Here is a 13,676-nt window from a genome sequence, read left to right as displayed (position 1 = left end):
GAATGGAATTCCAAAATCTCTGTAGATGTTCATTGAAATTAATAATAATTAAAAAATGTAATAAAATAAAAAAACTGTGAGAGCAACATCATTTACACTCAATAATTATTTAATGAATGCTCTAATAAATAGAAAATACATAAAAATGTAAACTATCAATTTGTAGAAAAAATGATTTCTTTTTATTTGAACCAGGCTCTTATTTTTTTTAAAAAATTATATTGTTTTGCTTACAAAAAAAAAGTTGGCAATAGAAACATCATTTGATCTAGTAATCCAACTCCTAGATATATATCCTTAAAAAAAAGAGAGACATGAAGAGTTGTGTACATAACCATGTTCATTGCAGTATCATCTTAAAACAACAGAGACAAAAACAATCGAAGTGCTCATCAACATATGAATGAATAAACTATGGTATACATAATGAAATAGTATGAAATGTTAGAGATTAATGAAGTATTAAAAAACACCATGCAAAATGTATGAATATAGAGGATTTAAATGAAGGAGATAAGTCAGTCAGAAAAGGACAGATATTGTATGAGTCCACTTTAAAAAAAAATTATAACATTTTTATTTTATACTGGTTTATTTACAAAGTTCTTTTACATTGTTTTACACACTGGATCTTTCCCCTTTCCTTTACCCGCCCCTTCCTCCACTCATTGTGCAACTCTGTGATTGAACACCCACCCACCCATCCTTACACCTCTGCTTCCTTTTTCCCACCTTGGATCATCATATATGTTCTATAGTAATGGTCTTGTATAGTATTTGTCCTTATAGGAGTGAGTTAGTTCACTCAGCATAATGCTCTCCATTCCATCCCAAGTTAGGTAGTAATTTACAAATCATTGCTCCCGCCTGCTTCATAGCATTTCATTGTGTGATGTACCATAATTTCTCAATCCATTCCATTGTAGTTGGACATTTGGGCTGTTTCCATGTTATTGCTATGGTGAATAACACTACTGTGGACATTGGAGTACAAGTTTCTGTGCCTCAGTTCTCATTTTCTCAGGGTATATTCCAATAATTGGAAAAGCTGGGTCATTTGAAATTTCTATGTTCAGCTTTTTGTGGAAACACCAAACTGCCTTCCAGAGTGGTTGTACCATTTTGCAATCCCATCTTGCAATACCTCCAACAATGTATAAAAGTTCCTATCTCACCATATCCTCTCTTATATTTATTACTTGCTGTCCTACTAAACCTTCCACTGTTACTGGAGTGGTATAGTATCTCATTGTGGTTTTCATTTACATCTCTCTTATTTGACATGGATTTTGAGGATTTCTTCATGTGTCTGCTGGCCATCCAAATGTCCTCCTCTGTGAAAAGTCTTCGCATGTCTTGTCAATTTTATAATTGGATTATCAGTCTTTTTCTTCTGGAGGCCCAGGAGTATTCTGTAAACTTTTGTTATCAGACCCTTGTCTGAGATGGTATTGCTAAATGCTTGTTCCCAGTTTGTATATTTTCTTTTCACACTGTTGGAAAAAGTTTTTGATGAGCATGGAGATATAATCTTTAGAAGGTCCCATTCATCAATTTTATCCTCTTCAGACTGCATTTCTGGCTGTATTTAGCAGTCTCTTTATACTGTAGACTAAGCTTTCTAAGCTTGATCCCACTCTGTCTCTTGATGAACTTTATGGTTTGGGCTTTATTCCTAGATCTCTGATACACCTTGAGTTGATTTTTGTGTATGGTGTGAGATGTGGATTCTGTTTCAGCTTTCTGCAGTTAGCAATCCAGTCTTCCCAGTACCATTTGTTGAAAGGGTTGTCATCTCCCAATTTGATAGGCTTTATTTCCTTTTCAATGATCAATTGACTGTAGATAGATGGGTCCATTTTTGGGTTCTCAGTTCTGTTCCATTGGTCTATGTGCCTAACATTTTACCAGTACCATGCTGTTTTGGTTACTATTGCTTTGTAGTAGGCTTTGAGATCAGGAGGTGCTATGCCTTCCATTTCATTTTTGTCTTTCAGAAATGCTTTGTTTATTTGGGGTCTCTTTGCTCTCCAGCCAAATAAAGTTACAATTTCCCTTTCAATTTCCTTGGGAAATTAATTTGGTATCTCTAATGGAATTGCCAGAGGGAGCTCTGGTTGTCTAGTGGCAAGAAGCTGCTCTGCAATTCCGAAGGCACACAGTTCAAGACTACCAGCTGCTCCACGGAAGAAGGATGGTTAATCTCCTCTCATGCGATTAACTGCCTCTGAAAGCCTGCCAGAGGGTCTACTATGGGTTGGTTCTGACTCAACGTTACACAACAACAACAATAACAATGGAATTGCATTGAGTATGTAAATTGCTTTGTGTAAGATTTTCATTTTCACAATATTGAGTCTTCCTATACATGAACAGGGCACATTTTTCCATTTCTTTAGGTCTTTTATTGTGTCTCACAAAAATGTTCTGTAGTTTTCTTTGTATAGGTCCTTTGTGTCTCTAGTTAGGTTCACTCCCAAGTATATCAATTTGTGGTTGGCTATTATAAATAGTATTGCTTTCTTAATTTCCTTTTTTGAGTTCTCTTTGTTACTGTAAATTCCACTGAATTTGGATATTGATCTTGTATCCTGTCACTCTACAATATTGATCTACTAGCTCTATCACAGTTTTTTTGGGGAGAGGGTCTTTGGGATTTCCTGTACACTATCATATCATATGCATATAGCAAAAGTTTAACTGTCAACCTACCGATCTGGATGTCGTATTGCACTAATAAGTACTTCTAATACAATATTGAATAGAAGTGGGGACAGTGGGAATCCTTTCTGGTCCCTGTTAACAAGGAAAATGCTTTTAGTCTTTCTCCGTTGAAAATGATATTGGCTTTTGGTTTTGCATACATACTTTTCACTATGTTGAGAAAATTCCCTACTATTCCAGTTTTACTGGGTCTCTTAATCAGGAAAGGGTGTTGTGTTTTATCAAATTTTTTTTCAGCATCAATTACTAGGGTCATATGGTTCTTTGTATTTCCTTTGTTAAGGTGGTGAATTACATTGATTGTTTTTCTTATACTGAACCATCCTTGCACATCTCTTATTGCAAATCTCTTAACTTGGTTATGATTAATGTTTTTTATGTACTTTTGGATTCTGTTGGCTAGGATTTCTTTAAGAATTTTTGCATCTATGTTCATGAGAAATATAGATCAGTAGGGTTGTTTTTAGTAATATCTTTACTTGCTTTTGGTATTAGGTTATACTTGCTTCATAGAATGACTGGGAGTATTCCTTCTTTTTCTGTTTTTCTTTAATAACTTAAGACACTTAACATTTACACACAGAAAGAAACATTCTTTGCTGGTTATCAGGGATGGATCAACCCGAAGCCACAAGAAGCAAATCTACCAGCTACTTTGAGAGAGAAAGTTAGGCAGTCTCTTCTCATGCAATTTACTGCCTCTAAAAACCCACTGGAGGTCCAGATAGGAGTTTGTTCTGACTTATGGCACATAAAAACAACAGCAGGTGTGGAATGGAACAAATATTTAAGTTTAAGCTTGGATGAGACCTTCTGAATTAATTTTTTCTTACAATTGCTAGGCTATGCTATCTTGGGGGGGCTAGATCTAGTAGTTATAAAATAGTGGGTAAACAAGTGCTTCTGAAACAAATATTTTCCAGTATACAAAATGTAATAAGATTTCATCTAAAATTTGAAGAATTAAGAATTATTAAATTCCAAAAAAAATTGATTACTTTGTACAGTATCACTTTTATTTTGAAACTTTAAAAAGTTTGCAAGTTTATAGGATTATAAATAGGCAAGTTTGTAAAATTTATAATTTTAGCAACTTAGCCATCTTTGTTTTTTTCTTTCAGGAAAACCACTCAAATCATCTCCTTCATTAACCCAACATATGAAACATTAGAACTGGAGACAACAACAAACAGCAACCCTATTAATTTTTTTTTTGATTGCAAAAACCCACCACCAGTAAGTGCATTTAGAAACCTAAGTATCCCACAAGTATTAGAGTACTTAACAAATCTGCTTTGAATGCACTCTAGCATATTGTCCTAATAAGGCTGAGCATTTCTAAAATATAAAAATGAATTTATTTTATTTGTGTACATATTCTTCTAATTATTTCTCAGAAGTTTTCATATTCACATACATTTTTAAAGTACTAGAGTCATACTTATTATCAGTAAGTTATAATTAAACTAAGTGTGTTTTATTTCTGACTTTTTTAGGAATCTGCTTATGTAATATGATTTTGAATCAATGGTCATGATATAATTCTAGAGCCTCTAGGATTTTTTCCTTGACTTTCCTGAGTCCCTTCCTTACCTCCTCTCATTTCCAGACTCTGTCCTCCTCTCCTCCATTGTTCTTTTTCTTTGTCCTACATGTATGACTGGAACCAGTCCATGGGTCTCACTCACTTTTATCCAACACCTAAGTTACACAACAAGATCTACAACATTAGCTTCACTCTGTTTCCAAAACATAGATACCAAACATTTGCAGTGACAGTTCAAAACAGTATACTTTACACATTCAGCAATTCAACTTTTTGTTGTTATTTGCCTTTGAGCAGAGCATGACTCAGCAACCTATGAACAAAAGGCATGAAGCCTTTCTATAACTATCAACATTTATCAACGTTCATAGAGTTTCTGGAGGCATGTTGTTCAGAAAGTGGATGCCACTCCTGCTTCCAAACCTGTCTTAAACTGGGAGCTCCACCAAACACTGCTCACCATGAGTAACCATTAGAACATTTGATACCCAAATGGCACAAGGTTCAGCATCACAGCAACCCCAGGTTACCTCAGTACAGCTTATTGACAGAAGAGTGATGTATCACTAAGATGAATGTTCCTCCAAAATATAATAACAACCAACATTTAATACAAAGGCCCTCTAGAGGTCATGTTGACTCTAAATAAGAGGCTTAAATTAAAAAAAAAAGAAAACCCAATAGAGTATGTTGTTGTTATTGTTGTGTGCCGTTGAGTCACCTGCAATGTATAGCAACCTTATGTTCAGCAGCTTTGAACCCTTCCGTCCTGAGCCTATCTCATTAATTCCAACACACCAACTCCAATTGCAAGAAATACTGTATCAATCCATCTCATCCTGGATCTCCCTCTCCTGTACTGTCTGTCCACCCTTCCGAGCATGATATCCTCACACTTCCTGAGCCCACTGCAGCAGTCGTTGCGTCAATCCACCCTGTTGAGGGTCTTCCTTTCCTTTGCTGACCCTCCACCCTTCCCAGCTATTCCCAAGGAATAGCCTCTCCTAGCAACATGCCCAAAGTATGTGAGGCAAAACGTCATCATTTTTACCTACAAAGAGCACTCTTGCTTTACCCTCTCCAAAGCATATTTATTTGTTCTTCTGCTAGGACTGACAGTAAATATTGTATTATTTCCAGCTAGCATTTTTAGTACAGTAAGTATTTTCATCCCATTGTATTTGAGAATCAAATAGGGTCTTCTTTCAGTGCCCCTAAAGAGATCATTCCCATTCATTATGAACAGATTATGGTAAGAAGATGGAAAAAGTTTGTTACAAACTAAGCAGATGTATCTTACATCTGTGCTGAGAGCCATTCAGGTTCCTCATGGTTTCACATGGACCATGGCATAAATGAAAAGTCATGTACTTCAGACAAAAGAAGTGAATTTTGGTTTGAGACTTTCAACTCAAGTTCACAAATAAGGTCATCATCCTTTTACACAGCAGGTGACTTCATACAGTCAATGAGTGTCTGAAGAAAAGCATACAAATGAGCTTTAGCAAATCTTCCTTGTCACATGTCAGATTACCAATGACAGGTATGCTGAGAAGAGGGAATATATGCAAGGCAACTCATTCATCACTGGGACAGCAACTCTGCCTGTAAACCACACAAAGATATGAACTCATAAAAGTATTATTATTTCTCTTCTGCTTTTTTGTGTACCTGTACAGTGGAAGGTGAATCCTTACTCTACTACAGAGTTGGCTGTCTACTTCAAACCTACTGCAATAGGGCGGCAGGATCAACAAGCTATAATTAGCTTCCGTTGTGTTCAGGTATGATGTTTCTGAGCCAAGCTATATTAGCTTAATGCTTTAAATTACATTGATTGCATTAGTTTGTTTGAGAATCTACACACAGATTTAAAAGGTCTTTATTTTAAAGTAATGCCACATCACTTGAAATTTATGTGAATTTTCTGACTTACTACTCAACTCTTTATGAAATTAATGATCAAAATGTAGAGTAAGATGTAAGTAATTTTTTTAAAAAATAAAATTTGTATTTTATGCTGGTTTACTTACAAGGTTCGTATACACTTGTTTTCATACCAAATCATTCCCATTTCCTTTACCCACCCCTCCATCCACCCATGATATTGCATGGTCCTATGATTAATAACCCCTCCTTCACCCATCTTCATTACTCTACTCCCCCTTCTCCTCTTGGATCCTCACACATGTTCTACAATGATGGTCTTACACAGTATTTGTTCTTGTGAGACAACATTAGTATAATGTTCTTTAAAAACAAAAAAGAAAACGATTCTCATCACTGGGTGGGGGGAGATTTAAGTAATTGTGTCATTTTTTTTTTCAGTCCATTTCATCTGTTAAACTTACCTTAATAATAATTAAGCAAGCTATGTGAATTATTGTGAGCACCTTAAATACTTTACAAGCCATTCTAAGAACTGTTGGCAGTTCATTCACTCCACAGTCCTATAATGGAAATATCTTATTCAACCCAGTTACATAAATCAGGAAATTGAGGCAGAGGAGTTATGATTAGGCAACCAGGGAGAAGTTGAGCTGGGAGGTGAACCAGCATATCTGCCTTTAGCTCATCACCATGGTGGTTTTTCACGGCTGCATACACTTTTCAAAGTGATTGTATCTTCCCTAGTGCCAATGAAACTTTTAGATAACTTTTTAAATATTGTTGTTGTTATTGTTAAGTGCCATCAAGTCGCAGGAGACTCATAGCAATGCTATGAAGGAGAGTCCTCGATGCTTGGGTGCCTTTCATCCTCTCTCCAGGTTCATAGGGTTTCCATAGGCAAGTTATTATGGAAGTGGATACCACTCATACTTCCAATTTTAAATATTACTGATTTTTTAACTTATTCAAGTCTTAATAAGGAAGAAAGAAAATGGAGGAGAATATACTTTATATCCTGGGACACAAAGAAATGACAAACCCTGCTGTCTGAGAGACAATGGAACCACATATAAAACTCACAGTCCCTAGTCAGTGCAGGGCCTGTGTGTGAGTGAAGTGTCATCCTTTTAAAACACTGGGAAATTTCCCTTTAGAAAATCATTAGAAAACTTGTTACATTTCCAGAGAATAATTTACATAAATATGACTTGAAGCAAGCACTGAAAGTAGGTTGATTCTCAAAAATGTTGACCAAAAATTTATGTCCTTATTTACAAATCACAAAGTACAGTGATATTTATTTTAGTTGACACGAATATCTTTGACAAAGAAATATTTTATTTAATAGACAAAACTTATTTCAATATGTAAAGGAAGGACAGTATGGAATGAATGGACATTTATATATTATCTGTATTGTAATTAATGCTATGGAACAAAATATGTATACAATAATTTATTTAAAAAGAAAGAACCTATATTGTGGCTTCTTGAGGCATGGCAGGTTTGAGGGCTCTGGGCACTTGTGGTGTTCTTTTGGCCCCATATAGGGGTTGACAGAGCAGACTTGCCAGATGAATGAGGGGTCTGGGGCAAGGAGTTTGCCAGCATTTGGGTGTGCCAGGCTGGTAAGACACTGAAGGGCCTTCGGACCTGCAGCCCTCAGGCATGTCTTTTATTGTTTTTGTTAAGACATTCCTCTAGGTCGTATATCCCTTGTGTACAAGTTGCCGTACAGTGGTAACTTGTGCTTGCTGTGAGGCTGAACACTGTGACACTGATGTGTCAAATGCATTAATGGTTGGTCACCCAATGCGGACAGAGTGTGGGGTGGAGCGCCCCGATTAAAACAAGCTTGGAAGGAGGAGTGGCATCCACTTCCATAATAGCTTGCCTCCAGAAACCCAATGAACCTGGACAGAGGATGAAAGACACCCAAGCGTTGAGGACTCTCCTGCGACTCAACAGTACTTAAGAACAACAACAACCTGTATTGTAAACTTCCCAATCAACTTACAATTTAAAAAAATAAATAAATACTTCCCAGAAAAGAGAGAGAGCCCCTTAATCTTACTTAAATACTGCAGAATTTTTTTGTAATTTCTTCCATTTCTGTGTAAAGCATACTTCTTCAAGGACAGTTTGGCAGATTAATATCTTAGTATCTTCAGAAAACTCCAAACCTTGAAGCTAAAAGGGACATTATTTACCAACCACAAAAGAAATGCAACAAGTCAATAGTCGACTCACACCTTGTGTGGACCAACAATACACTGATACTGATGCTTCCTTCCAGTCATTCTGACCACTTCCATCCACATTATAACTATTTTCAAAGTGTCCTGTGAAGCAGAAGTTGAATCAACATCTTATCCTGGCACAGCTCCTACAACCTACTCAATGGATTGCCCTGAACTTTTTAATTGAGCCTTTCCTTTTCATCTTGATATTATTCAATTTTTCTTTCATTTACCCAACTAATCAGTTCATCTAAAATATTACTTAAATGAATTTTGTTTTATATTGGTTTCCATACAAAATTCATATACATTGTTTCACACTTTCTTTCATGTACACTGTGTTTCATACAATCATTCCCATGCATTGTGTTTTATAAAATTAATCACCATTGATCTATACCCAACGCTACTTTGTCTTGAAAATATTGTATCTATGCAGACACCTAAGGAGGGTCAGTGTCTTAATATCTTCAGGAAATTCCAAGCCTGGACATTGAAAAGAGGCTGTTTTCAAACACAAAACAAACAATTCAAATAAATAATCCACTCACATCTTACGTGAACCAGTGGAGCACTGGTTTTGTTAAAAATTAAACTAAACCTTTAGGATTTATTTTCTAGGTCTAAGTGTTGGAAATATTTTTCCATTATCAAGAAGGAAAATTCACAGAAATATTTTTCTTCTCTTGATGTCATTGAGTAAATGTATCTGAACTGACATATAAAACTTAGTAGTAGCTGATTCATGTAAAACTAACCAATGGCAGTGCTTTTTAGGTTAAGCTTTAACTATTTCTGATTGTGCTTCTTTGTTAACGTGACAGAAGCCAACTGTGGATTATTAGACACTTCATTTCTTTTTGGTTTTGTTCCATGTGAAGAGCTCTACAGTGTAAATCTCAAATTTTAGTTCAGAGTTGTTTTATGTATATTTCGCATCCCAAAAATGTTACTTAGATAGAACATCATGACCAGTATTACTATGAATGCATCATATACTACTTCACTCTCTATATGAGATTCTGCTATTGCAAACAGAATAAGAGGAACAGTAGGAGGCAAGCAATGTGAAAATTGATTTCAGATATTTTGCTCAAGTTATTTTGTTCAATTTCAGATGTCCTGTTTTTATTCTGAATTAATTAGAATTATTTATTCCATTTAGACTTGATTATGTGGCTTGCTTTATTACAGGTCAGCATGGAAAAAAGATTGAAGGAAAAAGATAAAAAATTAAAGTGATTTTCTAACCCATCATCAGTCTATACTCTTTAAAGTCTGACTAGGGAAAGTTACCTTGATCTCCAGCAAACTGAGATCCTGGAGCCCTGCTCAACAATCAAACAGATTTACTCTTTTACTAATACTTCTCTTATCATTTAGAAACATTACAATTGGATATTTAAAGGTTTTAATGTTTCTTCTTTACAGGAATTTGAGATTAAGGTGGACTTAAGATATGAACATATTTATTTTAAATATTTCATACTCATTGGGATGATTTTTACTTTCTCTGCATCCAAGTAGACACTCTATGCAACATTAGGACATCTGTTGTGTGTTTGTGTTCCATAACGGTGGCATGTGATTTAGGTTAGAAGTTGAATAATTTTTTTTCTGCATGGGGAAATAGAGAAAGCAAACTTTTTTGAATTTTTTTTCTGAGTCCCAAGTTAACTGAGTTTTGCCACACAGAAACTAGCAAATACACTAACCAATTGAATATAAAAACACTTTCAAACAGAGCTTTGCAGGCTTATGAAATTCAAATGAGAACAAAAGGCATATTCAATCTCCACATAATTTTTAAGTCATACCACCATGTAGTTTGAACAAAGAACACACATTAACCTTCATGGTTAGAATCAATAATATGTCATGGAGATGTACACACTTTTAAGGACATCTTCTTTGTTTCACATGGTAACAGAATTTAATTTGCAATTCATCCTAATATGTTAAGAAAATTTTTTAAAAGAAAAAAATTTAAAAAACAAAGAAAATTTCATATAATGTTTAGTACTCAATATTATGCAAACACATCTCATTTTTAATAAAAGCTTTGCAGAAATGTAAGGTTCTCCTATTTATGTTTTTCTTTTATGCTACATGTAAGTAACTTTTATGCACTGATATACACTTGATATTTAAATATTGGTGTCTTGCCTTCTTTTTACAGCATATAAATATATTAATTGTTGAATAAAATAAAAAGTAACTTAGAAAAGAAGGGAAAAATAAAGTAGTTGTGTTAAATGTGAAAATCATTTTTTTTGTTTTCCTATGTATATAGCAAGTATTAAGTGTTACAAATAAAATTTATCTGTTATAATATGCATGCTTATCTTTAAACAGTTTAAAGAGTGGAAATATGTGTTATCTGGAATTGGACTCTTCCCCCAGCCTCTCAGAAAAATAAGAGTATCTGCAGCACTCCATATGCCTTCATCCCTCATTATATCATTAAAGAATCCTACAAAGGAAGATGTGATAGTCAATATCAGTTTAACAAGTAAGCTATTTTGCTTATAAATGTTAATTTATAAATATTATTCAAATTTCTTTTTTATATTTTTATTGATTTGCTTACAAAGTTTGTATATATTGTGTTTCACACTATTCTTCATTCACATTGTGTTTCAAACAATCATTCCATGCATGTTTCATAAAATTAATCACTATTGCACCGTGCCTGTCATTACCCTGTCTTTTCAGTTCTCCTCCACATTCTTCACATTTTCATAACCCCTTCCTCCACCCACCAAATTGTGCAATGCTACGGTTTTGCCCCTACCCATCCTCACCCCTCTGCTCTCACCCTTTCTCTCCTTGGGTCCCCATACATGGGCAAGAGTCTCATTGAGAAGACACACACGAGCGTGGATGCACAGACACACACACAACACTGTTGCATTACCTATCCTCCAAATTAATTCTGTGCATCTTCAAAATTTCAACAGCAATTAATAATCATAGTCTTTTAACGTGATCCAGATATTTTAGAACTTGAATAGTAAACCAAATAAATATATTTCTTTAGTCATTAGTAATGTTTTAATGGTACTGACTTATCACATAAAGTTGGAAGGTTGATGTTAATTATACAATATAATCTCCCAAATATCCATTTTGAAGGGAAATATAAAATTAGAAGCTACTGATAACTTTAAAATAGTATTTCTTGAAAGCCATATATTGTGCAAAGCTAGATGAGGGAGGGTTTTTTCTAATAATAGATGAGATGGGCTTTGAGACATGAAAATCTGCTTCTGACAATATTGTACTGTACTTTGTAAATAGATTCTTTGTTGTTGTTGTTATGTGCCGTCGAGTTGATTGTAACTCACAGCGACCCTATGTACAACAGCCCTAAACCCTGCTCTACCTTGTGCCAATTGCGCTGCCTCTGACACATTCATCCCAATTACCCCATTCACTGAATCAATCCACTTCATAGAGGATCTTCCCCTTCTGCGCTGTCACTTTACCCTCCCAAGCATGATGTCCTTCTCCAAGGACCAGTCTCTCCTTACAACATGGCCAAAGTATGTTAGATGAAGCCTCAGAATCTTTTCTTCCAAGGAGCAGTCAGGTTTAACCCTCTCCAGGATGAACTTGTTTGTTTTCTTAGCACTCCATGGTAACCTCAATACTATTCTCCAACACCAAAGCTCAAAAGCATCAATACTCCTATCCTCCCTAGTCATTGTCCAACTTTCTGATGCATAACAAGTGATTGTAAAGACCATAACCTGTATCAGATGCACCTTAGATTCTTTACATTCTATTTATTCATTCCAAGATTTTCAGCCTTAAATGTTTTCGCTATAGCCTTCCCTTCAATTTTAATTAAACCACCTAGAATTTTGATGTCAACATAAAATAAAGCAAAAACTGATAGCTCTATATTATGTATCAGGAGTGGCATCCACTTACTAAACAATATGCCTCTGGAAACTTTGTGAACTTTGATAAATGTTGATAGTTACAGAAAGACTTCAGGCCTTTTGTTCATAGGGTCGTTCAAAGGCAAACATATTATGTATATGATGTATTATATCCTTTAGATATATGTAACAAATTTGGAAACCATAAACTCGGAAGGGCACTTGGTGGGAAAACTTCCAAGCAATATCAGCCTTATATTATGGTTAAATAATTTTGTCATTAGTTTATGGAAAGCTTAAGCAGGGATTCAGTGTGTTAGGAAAAAGTGTCTGTTGCACACAAGACATGAAGGCACTCCTGGTAGAAAGGGATTGTTGTTTCAGTGTTGCATGGTATTTCTTGGTTTGTAGCTCACTCTCTTTATCTATCTAGCTGCATGTACCTATCAGGGAGCTCTGATGACCTAATGGAAAGGAGTTGCACTGATAGCCGAAAAGTATACAGTTTGACTCCATCAGCTGCTCTGTGGGATAAAGATGAGCAATCTTCTCCAATGTGATTAACTGCCTCTGAAAGCTTATTGGAGGGTCAGCTATGGTTCAGTTCCAACTCAGCGGTACACAACGACAGTATCTACCTACCTACCTACTTTCTGCCACATTATAGCATTATGTAAAGAATCATAGTCAAGTTGATACATAAACTTAACCATAAAGATGAAATCCCTATGATTCAAGGCTGATTTGAGAATACCAAACTTGTTATTTAATACCTCTGAAAACCCACTGGAGGGTCAGCTGACTTGACCACACACAACAACAGCAACAATGTGTGGAATCATCAAAAGTAATTGCTTGTTATATGCTAGGCACTCAACAAATATGTACATACCACATCTTTTAATTTCTTGATTGCTGCTACCATGAATTGATTATGAATCCAAAGAAAATGAAATAATTATCCACTTCAACTTTTCTCCATGTGTAATTTTTCTTTTAAAGATATATATATTCATTGATTTTTTTTACTTATTCCATTAACTTTATTAAAATTTATTGGATATTTTTCTATGTATTTAGGTGTATGTCAATGTCACTGTCTATTTTTGGATCATAAACTCAAAGATGGTCTCAAAATTTCTGTTTAATTTGAACTAATTTAAATTAAAATTCCAAGAATTTATGAGTTGACTATAGTATTTATCAAATTAAAGAGAAAACCATTCATAACATTCACTACTCTTCAAAATCCAGTAAGATCTTCTCTTTTACTTTTCAAAGAGGAGAACAAACTGGAGGGGAGGGGTGGGCCATGAGAAAAGTGCAACAATGAACAAATGGAAATCCAAAATATCTACATTTTCATTAATATTATTAATAATTATAATG

At 34.9% G+C, this 13,676-nt stretch overlaps 1 protein-coding gene across 1 annotated transcript in view; it reads left to right on the top strand.

Annotated features, from left to right (window-relative positions):
* The window catches only part of LOC102866947 (chromosome unknown open reading frame, human CXorf30), a 130,075-nt gene that overhangs the window by 19,110 nt on the left and 97,289 nt on the right, over positions 1-13,676 (top strand). The window contains exons 3-5 of the mRNA XM_006881846.1: positions 3,846-3,960; positions 5,950-6,054; positions 10,756-10,912. Coding sequence (XP_006881908.1) covers positions 3,846-3,960; positions 5,950-6,054; positions 10,756-10,912 — 377 coding nt within the window. The remainder of the gene's footprint in view (positions 1-3,845; positions 3,961-5,949; positions 6,055-10,755; positions 10,913-13,676) is intronic.

Source organism: Elephantulus edwardii, unplaced genomic scaffold (genome assembly GCF_000299155.1).
Source record: "Elephantulus edwardii isolate Elephantulus edwardi_28Jun2011 unplaced genomic scaffold, EleEdw1.0 scaffold00016, whole genome shotgun sequence".
Lineage (NCBI taxonomy): Eukaryota > Metazoa > Chordata > Mammalia > Macroscelidea > Macroscelididae > Elephantulus > Elephantulus edwardii.
The sequence above is the reverse complement of the archived record's forward strand: the minus strand, read 5'-3'. Positions and strand labels throughout refer to the sequence as shown.